This window comes from Orycteropus afer, unplaced genomic scaffold (genome assembly GCF_000298275.1).
Source record: "Orycteropus afer afer isolate SDZICR_OR568_19922 unplaced genomic scaffold, OryAfe1.0 scaffold00069, whole genome shotgun sequence".
In the NCBI taxonomy this organism is placed as follows: domain Eukaryota; kingdom Metazoa; phylum Chordata; class Mammalia; order Tubulidentata; family Orycteropodidae; genus Orycteropus; species Orycteropus afer.
In genome coordinates this window covers 1806806-1823098 of record NW_006921656.1, presented here as the reverse complement: position 1 = coordinate 1823098, position 16293 = coordinate 1806806, and the positions used below count along the sequence as shown (strand labels likewise).

Below are 16293 nucleotides of genomic sequence, written 5' to 3'. Positions count from 1 at the left end.
TTTAGCTTAATTTATTTCAATTATTTTTAACATTCAGAATAAAACATGTCATGGACACACTCTCGTACGTAACGAGAGCCACCTTCAGGTGGCATCTTTTATGTGACAGCATTTTTCTCCTGAGGGCTTTTCTTTGTGTGATGTTCATGTTGGGGCCATATCCCAGGATGCCCTCCTTCCTCTCCAATGCCTAGTCTCAATGTCTTCAGGACTGAGTCTCTCATGATGCCCACGATACATGATACCTGAAGCTTCTCATGACTGCACCTTGAGGGGCTGCTGCTTCACTTCCCGACCGGAAAACTGCTCACTGCTCACAGTAGTGATCAAAGCCCAACGCAGAGACGGCTGTTCTATCTCCTTCCACAAGTCAGTGTCCCAGCATGAGGATACTCTCACTGGCATCTGCTTCCCGGTTAGTGCCAGGCCTCAACAGCCGCCCGGAGCACATCCTGCCTCGCCTCCGGAGCTGCTCTAGACCAGGCTTTCTGATCACTGTCTCCGCGTTTAAACCTGCTATGCACAGGCTCTCTCTAATTGTAGGGTAGTTCTGGGCTGTTCATTCCTCACATATTGCTTCTGATCTACTTTCTGGCTGCATCTGCCTAAGGCACTTGACTGCTAACCAGAAGGCTGGCGGTTCAAACCCACCAGCCACTCCTTGGATGGAAGATGGGGCAATCTACTTCCGGAGTGATACTGCCTCGGAAACCCAAGGAGGGGTCACTGTGAGTGGGGGCCGACTCGACGGCACGCAACAACAACAACAACAACAGGAAGGACGGGAAGAACTCAGCCTCTCTTCCGGGTCGTTATCCCTCCCTCAGTCTCTCCATGGCCTCGTGCTCTCCGGGCTGCTCTGCCGGAGACCCACCACTGTCAGCACCCACCAATCCCCCTGCTGCTGCTGTGGCTGCTCTCCTGCTTAGCACATCTTCTCGGCTGTGCTTTTCACCAATTTTATTTTTCTTTTCTGACTGTTTTTTTCCCCACACACCTCTTATTCATGATTTGTAAGTTTGTCTTATTCATTATGGTATAGTAAATTACCTGGATGGCTTTTCTAGCCATCAGTCTTTGTAAACTCCGTGGTGGAATTTGCCATGAACTGAGTAGCTCCTGATTGCTAGTTATCCATCTGGGTATTTCTGTTGGGAGCAGCACAAAGTAACTTTCTGGGAAGTTAGCTCTCTCTCAGGTATACAGAATTCTGACATTGGGTTTGGTTAGTTTGGCCACTCTGCCAGCCTCAAAAAGGAGCCCTCCTAGAGGCATAAGAAGTCTCTCTGACTGCTGCCTGAGAAAGACATGCTGCTGAGGGAAACGTACTCCTGAGAGACACACACTGCTGAGAAAGAGACACCAAGAGACATTCATTGCTGAGAGAGAGACACCGAGAGACATGCACTGCTGGGGGAGAGACTGTTGGTTGAGACGGCAGGCTGAGGGAAACTGAGTGTTTTTTTTTTCCTGAACTTGAACTGTAGCCCGGTGCTTCCCTAATAAACCCCATAATCTATGAGTTCTGTGTGGCCACTGCAGAGAATTATCAAACCCAGTAGAGAGGTGGGTGCTGTAGGAGGAACGGTTGGTGCCAGGGTTGGTGAAAGGGCTGGAGGGAGGCAGCATGTCTGGCCTCACAGGAATAGGCCTTGGGTACTGATGGTGATTCTGTCCTCCTCTTATGGGGTTAGAGGAGGTTGGAAGATGTGCCTCCCTGTCCCTTTGGCAGTCATCTAAGTGGCTCTGTTTTCTCTGGGGATCTTACAACTTCTGCTCCTACTGAACAATTCCTTCTGCACTGGCTGTGAAGCCTCCTCTACTGGCTTTGTGCTCCTCAGGGTGCTGATCTTCCTCAGCCATCTGCTGAGTCGGGCTCTTCTGGAACACTTACTCTGCACCAGAATGGTCCCATGGTCTCCTGGGTGGCACCAGTTTCCATCACAGCAGGGCTGGGGAGCACCTGGAAGGCCTGAGCAGCCCAGCACTGATATGATAGAAAACGCCAAGTACAGACTATGGACCAGACAAGCCAGGGTCTGCCTTCTGGTCTGCCAACTGAGAATGTCATCTTGGACAAATCACTGTACTTCCCCACATATAAGGCACCCCCATAAATAATGCACACAGGAACTTCCCTGAGGGGTGGTGCCGGGTGCAGAACATGCATGTTAATTTGCATGACATTATGGCACTTATATTCTCTGAGATTCCACTCTCATTTGTAAAATGGGACCAATCACATACCCCCTGAACCCAAGTAGTACACTGCTCTCCACTTTACAACCTCCTGTGGGAAGGATGAAGCCAGAACACCTCCCTGGGAAAAGAAGGCCCTTTCATGATCCAGATCGCCCACCTTCCTTGGCAACTCATGCCCCCAAGCTCCTCCTCACCCACTTCCTTGCTCAAACTCAGGCAGCTAGTGTGTGGGACGAGACTGGGCTCCTAAACCATCTCATTACCAAGCGAGAAGTGCTCCAACCTGCTGCCTCTCCTAATACTTCAGCGTGGTGTTCATCACACTGGACCTCAGGTATCTATAAAGCCAATGACCAGACTACCCACGAACACCGTGGGGGCAGTCGTATTTGTCTTCGTAGCCCCATCATCAAGCAAACGCTGGGCATCTACCAAATGTAACTAAAAATGACTGAATGGACCTAACTTGGTAAAAGTGACAAGTGTTCCACTTTCTCAAGCCTGAGCAAAGGCAGTGCTCCAGGGGACACTCAAGAGTGCCTGGTGAGAAACCCTGACCTGCAGTGACAAAGACGTTAGTTACCAAATATGAAACAGAATTAGCAAAAGAACACTAAAAATTTCTGCCCCTGCCACCAAAAAAAAAAAAAATGCCTACCTCATTTTACTATCTAAAAAAACTCAGACCATCCTATTTCCATTTGTGTGAATAGATATTAACACATATTTGCACCCTAAATCAGTAACTCTCCCTTTACACTATCTAAAAAAAAAATGAGGACAGGTGAAAAACCCAAGACACAATGACAAAGTCTAGACCTGTGACTCCAACCCCATGGCTCCTGTACCTAGCCTCTGGCATTCTTTCTAACAACAGAGGCCCCATGCTCTTTGAGAAGACTGGGTGCCCGCTCTGACAGCTCCTACGGCTTGCACAAGAGCTGACCATTCGAGCTGACAAACTTCAAGTGCTGACAGCAAATGGACATCCACACACCAAAATATGAATTTAACCTGAACCTCACCTGCATACTAAAACTAACTCAAAAGGGATTGCAGTCTCAAATGTAAAACACAGAACGAAACACTAGGAAAACGCCAGCAATTTCATAAAAACTCAGAGAGACCATCCTATTTCCATTTGTGTGAATAGATATTAGCACGTTTGCCTCCTCAATCAGTAACTCTCCTTTAAAATCGATCTACAACCGTCAGTCAGTACAGTGCTATATCACAGAGGTGAAAGAAAATTACATGTCATCCAAATGCATTATTTTAGCCTTAAATCAAAACTCCACTAAAACCTTTGGCTTTAAAATAGTAAAGACACAGTATTTTTAAAGAGGAGCCATCAATTCATCTCATTAGTGCAAAGGAGGGGAAAACAGGACACAGCTGACCTTCTCATCACTGGACACACAGCTCAACCTCAACCACCAAGATCAAGTGGGGGGAGGGGAGGAGGGCACACAGCTCATCCTTAACAGTGAACATGGACCTGGGGGGCAATGCGTCTCATTATTAACCACGAATATGGACTGGGGGAGTGGTGCTTGTTCTGTTACATATGACTAGCATCAACTCTGAAGGTCTCTGCACTGAATGCCATTTTCAGAAATCACAGTGCCACCTTCTGCATCCTTACTTCCAGAAACAGACTGATACCTCACCTGGGAAGCACCGGTCCCCCAGGCCCATATCAATAGCACTCATCACCTGGGGTACTCCAGTCCCCCAGCCCCCCATATCACCAGCTCTCATCACCTGGCATGCTCCAGTCCCCCAGCTCCATGTCACTAGCTGTTATTATCCCCTACAACCCAAAGGAAACCCCTTCCAGCCCTAACTCCTGCAATGAGGGGTTAGGCTCCACGTGCCCATGTCACCCAGTACAGGACGCCAGCGAAGCACTCTCTGCTACGTACTACAATTAGCCATGGATGCCTGTCCCCTGCAGAACGCACACTGCACAGCAAGGACCTTACGGGGGGGGGGGGGGGGTCCATGCAAAGGAGGAGGGGGGGGGGGGGGGGATTTCATATCCCCAGAACCCAGCACTGTGACTACCATACATAAGACATCCAACAGTTTTGGAAGAAATATCCAAATTTGAGTTATGCATATATTTCCAAAATTACTTTCTGGAAATTTATTATTTTGTTTCATAAATATCAAAGGCTATTTTTATTGGTTTGTTTTTTTCATACCTTTCAAAGAGATAAAAAAAAAAAGGGGGGGTTGTAAATGAATTATTGGCATCATATGAATAACATGATTATTCATTTGTTATTTTCCTAAGACATTTTACAAGAATTCAAATTCTGCTCAGTGACATGTTAGCTGAATAAAGAATACAAATTAAAAAAAGTTTGCCTCTCCATCACATGGGAAGTCTCTGATGGGTTAAATGAAACGTAATACTTCATCATGTCTACACATGCCACACCCTGCAGTGCATCCTGGAGAGACATACTTATACTTACCCTGACATCCGTCGCATCTCCGTGTCTGATAATACTGGCCCACGTGGTTGGCTCACTATTGCTCTCAAAATAATGAAAGACCTTTAACACTCGCTCCATCGTCCCAGGGGAACGCTCCATACCGGCGCCCAGGTGAGTCTTAGTACTTGAGGTGGGCGTGTGATTCAAGTTTGGGTCAAGGTGAGCAGCTGCCATGATTCTGCTTGATGCTAGGTATCTGTCATATTCTGTAAGAAAAGAAAACCATTTCAGTGTGGGGCACTTAAGGTCGACCCATTAAAATGTCAACATGGACCCTCACAGTAACAACACTACTCTAATGTCACAGTACCTGCAGAAGGTACGGTATGAGGTGAGCCTGACGAGGCCAGAGACACAATCTACCAGGACAACCACTGGATCCCCCCCTAGAAGAGCACCTGATTCATGGCAGCATAATAAACATCTGTTAAACAAACTATCACGAGACAAGGAGTCTGATTTCAGTTCTGTCAAAAAGTCACTGTGTTCAAAAGAGAACCTACAGATTGGGAAAAAATATTTGGTAATAACATATCTGACAAGGGACTTATCTCTAGAATTTATAGAACACTCCAACACCTCAATAACAAAAAGACAAACAATCCAATTAAAAAATGGGCAGAAGACATGAATAGACACTTCACCAAGGAGGATATTCAAGCGGCCAACAAACATATGAAGAAATGCTCATGATCATTAGCTATTAGAGAGATGCAAATCAAAACAACAATGAGATACCATCTTGCTCCAGCACTAGTATCAAAGTTCAACAAGACAGAAAATAACAAATGCTGGCAAGGTTGTGGAGAGATAGGGACTCTCATGCACTGCTGGTGGGACTGTAAAATGGTACAACCATTGTGGAAAGCAGCATGGAGATTCCTTCAAAAGTTGGAATTAGAAATATCATTTGACCCAGCCATCCCATTACTAGGTATATACCCTAGAGAAGTGAGAGCCATGACAAGAACAGATATATGCATGCCGATGTTCATTGCAGCACTATTTACAATAGCCAAAACATGGAAACAACCTAGATGTCCATCAACTGAGGAATGGATAACCAAACTATGGTACATACACACAATGGAATACTATGCAACGCTAAAGAATAATGTAGAATCTGCAAACACCGCATAACGTGGATGAACTTGGAGGACATTATGCTGAGTGAAATAAGTCAGTCACAAAAGGACAAATATTGTATAAGTCTGTTATTGTGAAACTTAAGGAAAGGTTTATCTATTGGAGGAAATTTTCTTTGTTGGTTACCAGGGGTGGGAGGGGAGGGGAGGGAACTCTGTTAGATAGATAGTAATAAATATTGATTTGGGTGAAGAGAAGGGCAATGTACCGAATGGGAGTGACCAATATGGCACCATTGAGGATGAGAAAGTCATAGAGAGGTATGTGGGAAGTACAGACAACAAATATGAACCCTTTTGCATATACAGTACTGAGTTGTCAGTGAAGGCAAACAGGGGTATATGGACGGATAGATAGGTGGACAGGCTAAACAATTAGGTATGTCTAAATGGGGAGTGTATCCAAGATCATATATAGGGTTGGCAGACAATGGTCCTATAAGTTTATGTGAGTGATCAGAATTCCCAGGTGTATAGTAGAGCTGACAAGGGGCAAGGTTGTGGTCATTACTTGGTCACAGCCAGCTACCCAGAGGGACCGAGTAGTTGATCCTGAGGGCTTGGGACCATAGTCGCAGGGGACATCAAGCTCAATTGGCATAACATACTATACAAAACATTGCTCTACCTCCTACTTTGGCGAGTAGCGACTGGGATCTTAAAAGCTAGCAAGCTGCCATCTAGATGCAACGATGGGTGTCTCCTCGTCAAGAAGAAAGAAGAAAACCAAATGAATGGAAACAGTCAGTCCTAGCGACTGGTACACCATCTGATCTGCAACCTATACAACTATGAGACCAGAAGAACTAGATGGTGCCCGGCTACCACTGTCATCCACTTGGAAGGGATGTAGGAGAACCTGCATAGAGAGGGAGAACAATGTGGAACAAAACTCAAAATCATTTGGAGGAAAAAAAATTAAAAAAGAAGGTGGGGACCAGGTTTGCTGGTCCAATAGAGCCTGGTGAAACCACTGAGACTATGGCCCCTGGCTGCCCTTCAGGTCTGGAATTGAACCCACACCTGTGGTTTCCAAACAAAGTACAGGCAAGTGAGTTAAACATTTACCTCAAGTGGACACACACCCTGGAGAGAACAATCATGGGAGAAGGAAGGGCTGCTTATGCACAGGGAGACAGCTCAGGGCGCAGAAGAGTATGGAGGGATGGACTCTGGGAAGAGGTAACTATGGGAAGGAAGTGGGAGGGGAGCTGTTGCATTGTAAATTTTGGTCAATGACATGAGACAAAGTATATGTGAACTGCTGTATGAAAAGTGAATTTACTCTGTAAATCTTCACCCAAATCAAAATAAAATTAAAAAAAAAAAAAAGTCACTGTGTTGCCATCAGTAACCTACCTTCACCCTGCTGTATCATAGCCTTTACATGTGTGGGGAAATCTCACAGGACATCCCACTGTGCTAATTTCACAACCTACTTTTTTTTTTTTTTAAATGTGGTTTGGGTGAAGATTTACAGAGCAAATTCACTTTCCCATACAGCAGTTCACATATACTTTGTCTCATGTCACTGACCACAGATTACCACAATGCAACAGCTCCCCTCCCACTTCCTCCCCATAGTTCCTCCCTCTTCCCAGTGTCCATCCCTCCATACTCTCCTGCCCCCTGAGCTGTCTCCCTGTGCACAAGCTGCCCTTCTTTCTCCCATGCTTCACAACCTACTTTTGAAAACTTTTAGCTGCTGCAGAAGTTTTTTGTGTAATAAAAATTCACTGAGCAGTGACTGTACATACTAGACACCGGTGATTCAAAAAACGATGGTAATTAAAAAAAGGTCCTTCCCTCGGTGAACTCACTGCTCAGCAGGCGAGTGAGACACAAACAGGTGAAAACAAAACAACAAAAACACAAGTGACAGGCAGCTGCCATCGGGTACAAGGGACAACTGTGGGCAAGACCAAAACTCCTACTGAGAAAAGTCCTAACCCCAAACATGCTGGCAGGGCTCAAGAAAGCCCCTCTGGGACAACCAGGACATACACGACGGGAGCTGAACAGGTATCTGACAGCTGCCTCGCCCTGCACTGCATGTGCCAATGCTGGGCCCTTGAAAGACTAAAGGTTCAAGCAGAAGGCACCAACGCAAAAGCTGACAATGACAAAGGAAGACGGAAGAAGAACCGACACACCCCAATCCTGGTGTTGGTGAAGGGTGCTGACCACGCAGGGACGCCAGAAAAACAACCCAGCCCAGCCCTGGAGGAAGTACAGCCAGCACGCTCCCTAGAAGCAAGGACGGCAAGGCTTCGTGTCACCTACTTTGGACACCCCCATCACTAGAAAAGGGTGTCAGGTTTGGTAAAGCGGACAGTCAGTGAAATGAGGGAAACCCTCAACGAGATGCAATGACACAGTGACCTCAACACTGGACTCAAGCAGGCCAGGGATCACGAAGACAGCCCAGGGCCTGGTCCTGTTCGGCTCTGTTACACGAAGGTCCCCAGAGTAGGGGCCGACTCGATAGCTACTGACGACGGTGAGTATTTTCCACAGACTTATGCTCACCAGGTTAACGATTCAGTCCCTTAAAAATGTCCAACTCCAGTACTTAGGTAAAAACAAAAAGCACACAAAGACCTGCACAGTACTCTTACAGGGTGGTGTTGCCCATGGTGAGGCAGGGGCAGGAGGACTCAGTTTAAACCCAGCTCTATGAACAGTCACTGTTAAGGCTTTCAGCAGGTCACCATCCTGTTTTCATGCAGACAGTGGAGCAGGATTCCTGATTTCACGATTCCCACATGGATGCAGCATCAACCCATGCATCAACACATGCAGGGACTGCAGAATTGACAAGCACTGTGTAATACCCCAGGCATGCAGAACATCGACTCCAGTGGCAAACATCTGATTAGTATTTACTACGTGGCAGGACCACCAGCCACTCCTCAGAAGGAAGATGGGGCAATCTACTTCCATAGTGATACTGCCTCAGAAACCAAGGAGGGGTCACTATGAGTCGGGTCCGACTCGACATCACATAACAACAACAACAAAAAAATTGTGGCAGGAGGCTTCTGAACAATTCACATCAATTAATTCATTTGATTCATTTTATCCACCCATCAACCCTACTTGGTAGGACCTATTACAGGAGCTCTGGTGGCGTCATGGTGAAGGCATTTGGTGGCTTAACCAATTGGCAATTCAAATCCACTAACCACTCCATGGGAGAAAGATGAGACACTCTGCTTCCGTAAAGACTGACAACTTTGGAAATCCTATGGGACAGTTCTACTGTCCTCTAGGGGCGCCAGGAGTCAGAATCTACCTACGGCAGTAGGTTTGGGCCTGGGGTTGGTTTTGGGGGTTGATTAGCGAGTGCATTGCACAGTGAGGCCACTGAGGCCCTGGGCAGTGAAGCAGCTTGTCCAGGCTCACCCAGCCTTCCCATGCAGGCTCCCAAGTGTGGGCTCCCCCCCACACCAGATGCCCCTCCAAGGACGGTCCACAGTGCGCGGGCACCACCCACCACCGGCTGGGAAAGTCCACTGGATCAGAACCTGCACTTTCTCGAGAGCGAGACGCCAGGTGTTCTTATGACACTAGTATCAAACCACCAACCACACAGTCCCGAGGGTGTTTATTTACTCTCCACCAACAAGTTCATCTTTTACTTCTTCAAAAAGAAACCAACCGTACGAGGCACTACATCAAAGTCACTCTCCTAGGCCTTCAGGGCAGAGCGCAGACAGGAAATCAGCCCTGACCCCATGGCACTCATGAGAAAGACCAACTGCAGACAGGGGCAGTCCGGACGCAGGGCATGGTCACGAAGGGTTCCTACAGAGTATGACTTCCACAATGAGTCCTAAGAGTGTGCAAAAGTGACAGCCAATACAGGCACAGCTACGAGCACAGACTGTGAGCTGGGGAGCACGTGCGAATGCCAACATGCTGCAACCCAAGCAGCAGGGAAGCAAGACACTCACAGGCGGGAGAATCCTGCGGGGAGGTGTCAGGATGTATAGGATGGAAAGTGCACTTAACCAAACCAAACCAAACTTACTGCCATCGAGTCGCATCCAACTCATAGCGACCCCTCCGTGGGTTTCCGAGGCAGTATCACTACAGAAGTAGATTGCCCAGTCTTCCTTCTGAGGAGTGGCTGGTGGGTTTGAACCATCAGCCTTCTGGTTAGCAGTCAAATGACTTAGGCACTATGCTACCAGAGCTCCTAACTGTAAACAAAAAGAGGCATGAAAGAGTCCCAAGTCACAATCCAAATGAGAGGGGCAGGATCTTAGGGTCACAGACAGTAAGTAAGAAAAGCAGAACATGTGCAAATTAAACTCAAACCAGATGCCAGGGAGGCCCCCGACTCAACATGCGTGTCACAGTGGAACTGTACCCCATGGGCTGATTCTTCGAAGTCGGTCACCAGGCACCGCGGGTGGACGCAAACCTCCCACTGCTGCAGTCAGCAGCTGAACGTGCTAACCATCTGCAGCACTCGGACTCCACGCATGTCCCCGGCACTGAAAGGGCTTCTTCAACCAATACCCCAATCCTCTCACAGTACCACCAAAGAAAGCTACAACCGAGGCCGTGGGCGGGCAGGCAGGCAAAGGTCTGGCCTGCCACGTTCCCACCCGGAAGCGTCCCCCGGGAGCCCGGCATCCAGCCTCGGTGGCACTGTCACCATGCTGACATGGCTGAGCAGCGCTGGGACTTGTTCTGATTCACTCTGCCCACGCTGCTCCTTCATCAGCATCATCCCTCACCCACTTCCACCTTCTCCCACCCTCCTTCCTCTACTTTCTGCACACGCCTCATTTCTCCTCACTTTATGATAGAAACTGTCTTTTTATTGTTTGTCCACATTTTTTCCTAGAATATTTATCTAATGCTGTCTTACTTATTGTAATGCAGCAACGAGTGAACAACATGCTATTTTCCACACCGCAACTGTCAAACCACAGTGCCTGGGAGTCAGGCAGCAGTATTCTATGCCAAGCATTTTAAATCTTAACACGATAGCTTGTTGTCCATGTGCTAAGCTTTAAACTGGGTTCTAGGAAACTGGTTAAAGGTCCAGTTAATAAACACAGTTTTTCATTTTCAAAATAATGCAAAATAGACTCCAAGGCAGATTTTCATGAAAAATGTCTGATTTTCAGAAATGCAATGTTAAATGCGACATGTTTACATATCCTTATTTTTAACAGCTCTTGACTGAGGTGTAGTTTACATACAGTAAGATATACATACCACAAGGGGGCCACTCCATGACCTTCTACCATGTGTGCATAAGTGACGCCGTACACACACACAACTCCCCTCAGTTCTCAGGACTACCACGAGATCAAGACACAGCACGTGTCTACCGCTGCTCTGTCTTCCTGTCTCCTTGAACATCCACTACCAGATGGAATTATTGCCCTATCACGCTAGAGACCAGCTTTTCCTTAAACTTTATATAAATGAATCATATAAAGGGAACATAAAGCAGCAACACTTTCTAACCCATTTTATGAGAACAGCAGAACCTTGACATGAAAACCCACCAAGACAATTATAAAAAAATGACAGAAGAGCCTCATGCAGACAGACACGAAAACACTAAACAGAAGTCAGCACTGCAAGTCCAGCAAAATCCAAACAGGAGAACACAGGAGGACCATGAGATCTACCCCTGGAATGCAAGGCTGGTGGAATACTCACAATTCCATTCACCACACTACAAATTTTTTTAAAAAAGAGATCAATTCAACAGATACAGAAGAGGCATTTGATAAAATTCAACGCCCACTCATGATTAAAAAGAAAAAAAAAAAAAACTCTCAGAAAACTAGGAAAAGGAAACCTTTTCAATTTGATAAAGGGCATCTACAATAAAAACCCTCAGAAGGAAGGTTGGGCAGTCTACTTCCGTAGTGATACTGCCTCAGAAACCCAATGAGGGGTCTCTATGAGTTGCTGTTTCTGCAAGCACACGAGCTGATTTAACTCATTAATTCACTCCGGGTTAAGCAGTTACTGTGTGTCAGACCTGAGAATATAGCACAGGCCCAGGACAGGCTGCTGAGCTCCCTGAAGACAAATCTCACTGGGGGGGCAGGAAACCATCCCACAAAGCAAACAAAGCACTAAATTAACCAGCTGCTGGTCAGTGCTACAGAGGAAGATGGAGCAGAGACGGGGTGCCATGAGGGCAGGGTGGCTCAAGTTCACATGAGGTGGTCAGACATGGACATGCTGGAGGTTTTCCACATAATTTATTGTCTAAACCAGTTCACGTGGGGGGAGGGAATCCTAAATGATGGAACCCTGGGACATGGAACAATAACTACAAAGCAGGAGTCAGGGCTACCCTAAGTCACTGAGAATGTAATAAGTAATACATGAGCAAAAGCCACACATCCGACTGAAAGCCCTAAACACGCCCACCAAAGGGAGAACGCTGGTGGCAAGCAGCCGCCTCTTCTTCCAATACTGAGGACGAGTGAAAGACTCTGAGAAACAAAGGCATTGGAATAGCCATTACTCTCTTTCTGCTGGTGCAATGGTAAAAGCACTCAGCTGCTAACGGCAAGGTCGGCAGTTCCCACTCAACCCACCCGCCTGGCAGTCTGCTCCCATAAAGCTTTTCACCCAGGAAACGCTGTGGAGCTAGGAGTGGGAATGGACCTGACAGCACCCACCGCCACACTCTTTCTCTGTCAGAACACCCGCACCAAAGGTGGGCCTGCTGCAGAGAACACACTGGTCAACCATGGCCTACGACTGAGCCTCGTCCTTCACCGTTGCTTTTGTCCTGCCACCTCTCTTCCGTTCTTCACAGACAGAGGCACCCCTCAGTCAGGATGCTTGATGTCACCTAAGTCCGTTTATTCCGTACACCTGCTATGGGCTAGGGACACAGGCACAGGACACTAACACTTGCCAACAATTAATAAATGATGATGTTCAGTGAAAGAGAAGTACAGATACCAGGAGGTAAAACACCAAAGCACTAGAGATAGGACGGCTCAGGGCTCAGGGGACTGTGGGTGTGCAGGGCCCCAGCAGATACACAAGCATCCATCCTGTGACAAAGCACTCTGAGCCCAGAGTTCAAGGTACTGACACAAGACCCTGTGGCTCACAGTGAATACAGGGCACAATGACCACAGTGGGGCTGGAGACAGACCAGGAACACACGGAGCTGCTGAGGGGAGGCAGGGGACTATGCAGGGGTGAGCTGCGAGCAGACAGGGCCTGGACCACTCCCGAGGAGCCCCTTACCCCTGAGAGATATGGGCGAAGAAAAGCTTTGCCTGCTCATCCCCCTCAAGTCCCCTTAACTGCTATATTCAAACGCAGTCAGGGGACAAACAAGCTTCCTGAACACTCTCAGCTACCGCACCTCCCAGGGCCTCGCCGAGCATTTTCACAGTCCTGTCCTGTCTGCCTCAGTCAATTCAAATGTTACCTCCTCTGGAAACATGTCCCAGACCTCACCTAAGTCTGCTTTTTCATTCAGACATTCAAAAGTCAAACAATATGGATTCAAAAGGTGGTTAAGACCTGACCCTGGCCCCCGAGAAGTTTGCAAACAAGTAGCTCACACTCTCCTCTCCCACACCTCAGCGTGTGCCTGCGTGCGCAGCGCCCAGGGGAGGCACCGAGGAGCCAGGGCTCAGCTCAGCGGCACAGGTGCCAGAGGAGAGCCCAAGAGGCGTGAGGCCTACCCAGGAGTGGAGCGCTGAGTCCGTCACCCGCAGCAAGGAGGGACGGTGCACTCCCAGCAGAAGTAGCAGTAAAGAGTAAGGGGCACCCGGAGGCCTGACGCAGCAGGGTCTCTCGGAAAACAAACACGAATCACTCCGCAGGGCTGGGACACGTGACTCGAAGTGGGGCCCAGAAAGGGACAACGTGGAGAGGCAGATGAGGTACTTCACAGCATCACTCTGGCCTGAGTGTGGACACGGAAGAGGCAGGACCTAGATCCTCCGCTGGCTACGGTGTGCCAGGCGGGCACCGTGACTTGTTCCAGGCCTGTGCATGCCTGTGACACGCTCACTCGGCTGAACATTTAGCCCTTTTTACTGTGTGTGTATAGAGATGTTACGTGATGTACTATGGAGCTGCAGACAAACATACCAGATAAGCGTATTTTTTATCTGCCTCCTGCACTAGTCCCTGAGCTCCTCAGACTGTCAGATCAGGTGGCCGCAACCCTCAGCAGCTGTTGGGGACCACAAGGCAATCCCCAGAGAAGCTTCCAGGCCCTGAGAGCCCCACTGGATCCATTTTTGGGAGAACCAAAATGTAGGCCCTCACTGCTATAGCAGAAGCTCAGACCAATTTGCTTCCTCTCACTGAGCTGATTTTTTTTTTTTTTTTTAATTTTACTTTGATTTGGGTGAAGATTTACAGAGTAAATTCACTTTTCATACAGCAGTTCACATATACTTTGTCTCATGTCATTGACCAAAATTTACAATACAACAGCTCCCCTCCCACTTCCTTCCCATAGTTACCTCTTCCCAGGGTCCATCCCTCCACACTCTTCTGCGCCCTGAGCTGTCTCCCTGTGCATAAGAAGCCCTTCCTTCTCCCATGATTGTTCTCTCCAGGGTGTGTGTCTACTTGAGGTAAATGTTTAACTCACTTGCCTGTACTCTGTTTGGCTGGAAACCACAGGTGTGGGTTCAATTCCAGACCTGAAGGGCAGCCAGGGGCCATAGTCTCAGTGGGTTCACCAGGCTCTATTGGACCAGCAACCCTGGCCCCCCCCTTTTTTTTTTTTTTTGCTTCCAAATGATTTTGAGTTTTGTTCCACATTGTTCTCCCTCTCTACGCAGGATCTCCTACATCCCTTCCAAGTGGATGACAGTGGTAGCCGGGCACCATCTAGTTCTTCTAGTCTCATAGTTGTATAGGTTGCAGATCAGATGGTGTACCAGTTGCTAGGACTGATTGTTTCCATTCATTTGGTTTTCTTCTTTCTTCTTGACGAGGAGACACCCATCGTTGCATCTAGATGGCAGCTTGCTAGCTTTTAAGATCCCAGTCGCTACTCGCCAAAGTAGGAGGTGGAACAATGTTTTGTATAGTATGTTATGCCAATTGAGCTTGATGTCCCCTGCGACTATGGTCCCAAGCCCACAGGATCAACTACTTGGTCGTCACTGAGCTGATTTTAAGGCCTCCTCTTTGTCTGCAATTAGGAGGGTTCTAACGGCAGGCTTTGCCTTCATCCCAGGCCTCTGGAGACTGGCGAGCAGGCAAGAATCGGGAGCAGCGAAGACTGCCTACCTCCCAGGCACACCGCTGCGCCAACTGCCCTTCTCCTCCAAGAGCCTGTGCACCCTGCCAGGACCTGCTTCCCCGGAGAGCCACGTGCTCACTCCGCCATTTTCTTCAAGTCTTCGATAAACTGCACCGTGACAGGGCAGCCTACCTGGACCACACTAAGGAGACCGCCCTCTGATTGCTGACCTCGTCTGCCCAAGTGGGACCCTTTCTCCCATGCTCATCACTCTTATTCAACCTTGTCCTCCCTTCTCTAGGAGACTGATGCCATTAGGGGAGGGGGTTATCTTCCGCTCACTGGAATACCCAAAGTATCTACACTGGGCCTGGCACATAATAGATGCTCAATAAAAGCTTACTTAGTGAAGGAATGGACCCTAAGAAAAGTATCTGCCATAAGCAGCCATGGTTCTCCTAACATGGACTGAAATGCCAATACTACACGAAGCAGGCAGTGCCTAGGGGGCCTTATGTGGTTCCATGTGGCTGTGCAGTGGAGGCAAGCCCGGTCACTGGGGTAGTGTCACACCCCTCAGAACCCGCTTCGCCATTTACTAACTGAGCAGCCACCGTCAAGCTACTTCATCTCCAAGGGCCTCAATCTTTTCACCTCCAAAATGAGGAGAATGATGGTTCCTACTTTTCACGGGAGCTCGGTTGTGTAGTACCTAAGGCATTTGACTGCTAACCAGAAAGCTGGAGGTTCAAACCCACCAGCCACTCCTCAGAAGGAAGACTGGGCAATCTACTTCCAAAGAGATACCGCCTCGGAAACCCAAGAAAGGGTCACTATGAGTCAGATCTGACTCGACAGCAGTGAGTTTGGTTTTATGTTTTTAACCTTTCTCATGAGAATCAAATGGGATAATACTTTACAAGTATGTTTACGCTGAAAACAGTGACTAAATGCTCCATTTTGCACATAACTTTTCAGTTGCTGTAAGAACCACAGCTGTCTTTAAAAGGGCCAGCCTCCGAGGTGAAACACAAAGAAATGTGCATCACCAGTGAACTAATCCAACTGTGAGCCTGAGTGTCCCCAGACCACAGAGCACCGTAAATGTTCTCACACTGCTAAACACCCCATAATGGGTACTGGAAGACGAGAAGCAAAACACACAACCTACAAGCACAGTGAAGTGAGAATGGACCCCAGTTTGACACGAGTGCTTCTGCTC

At 48.0% G+C, this 16293-nt stretch overlaps 1 protein-coding gene across 1 annotated transcript in view; it reads right to left on the bottom strand.

Annotated features, from left to right (window-relative positions):
* PTK2 (protein tyrosine kinase 2) overlaps positions 1 to 16293 on the bottom strand; it is a 190187-nt gene that overhangs the window by 169981 nt on the left and 3913 nt on the right. The window contains exon 2 of the mRNA XM_042780908.1: positions 4686 to 4912. Coding sequence (XP_042636842.1) covers positions 4686 to 4912 — 227 coding nt within the window. The remainder of the gene's footprint in view (positions 1 to 4685; positions 4913 to 16293) is intronic.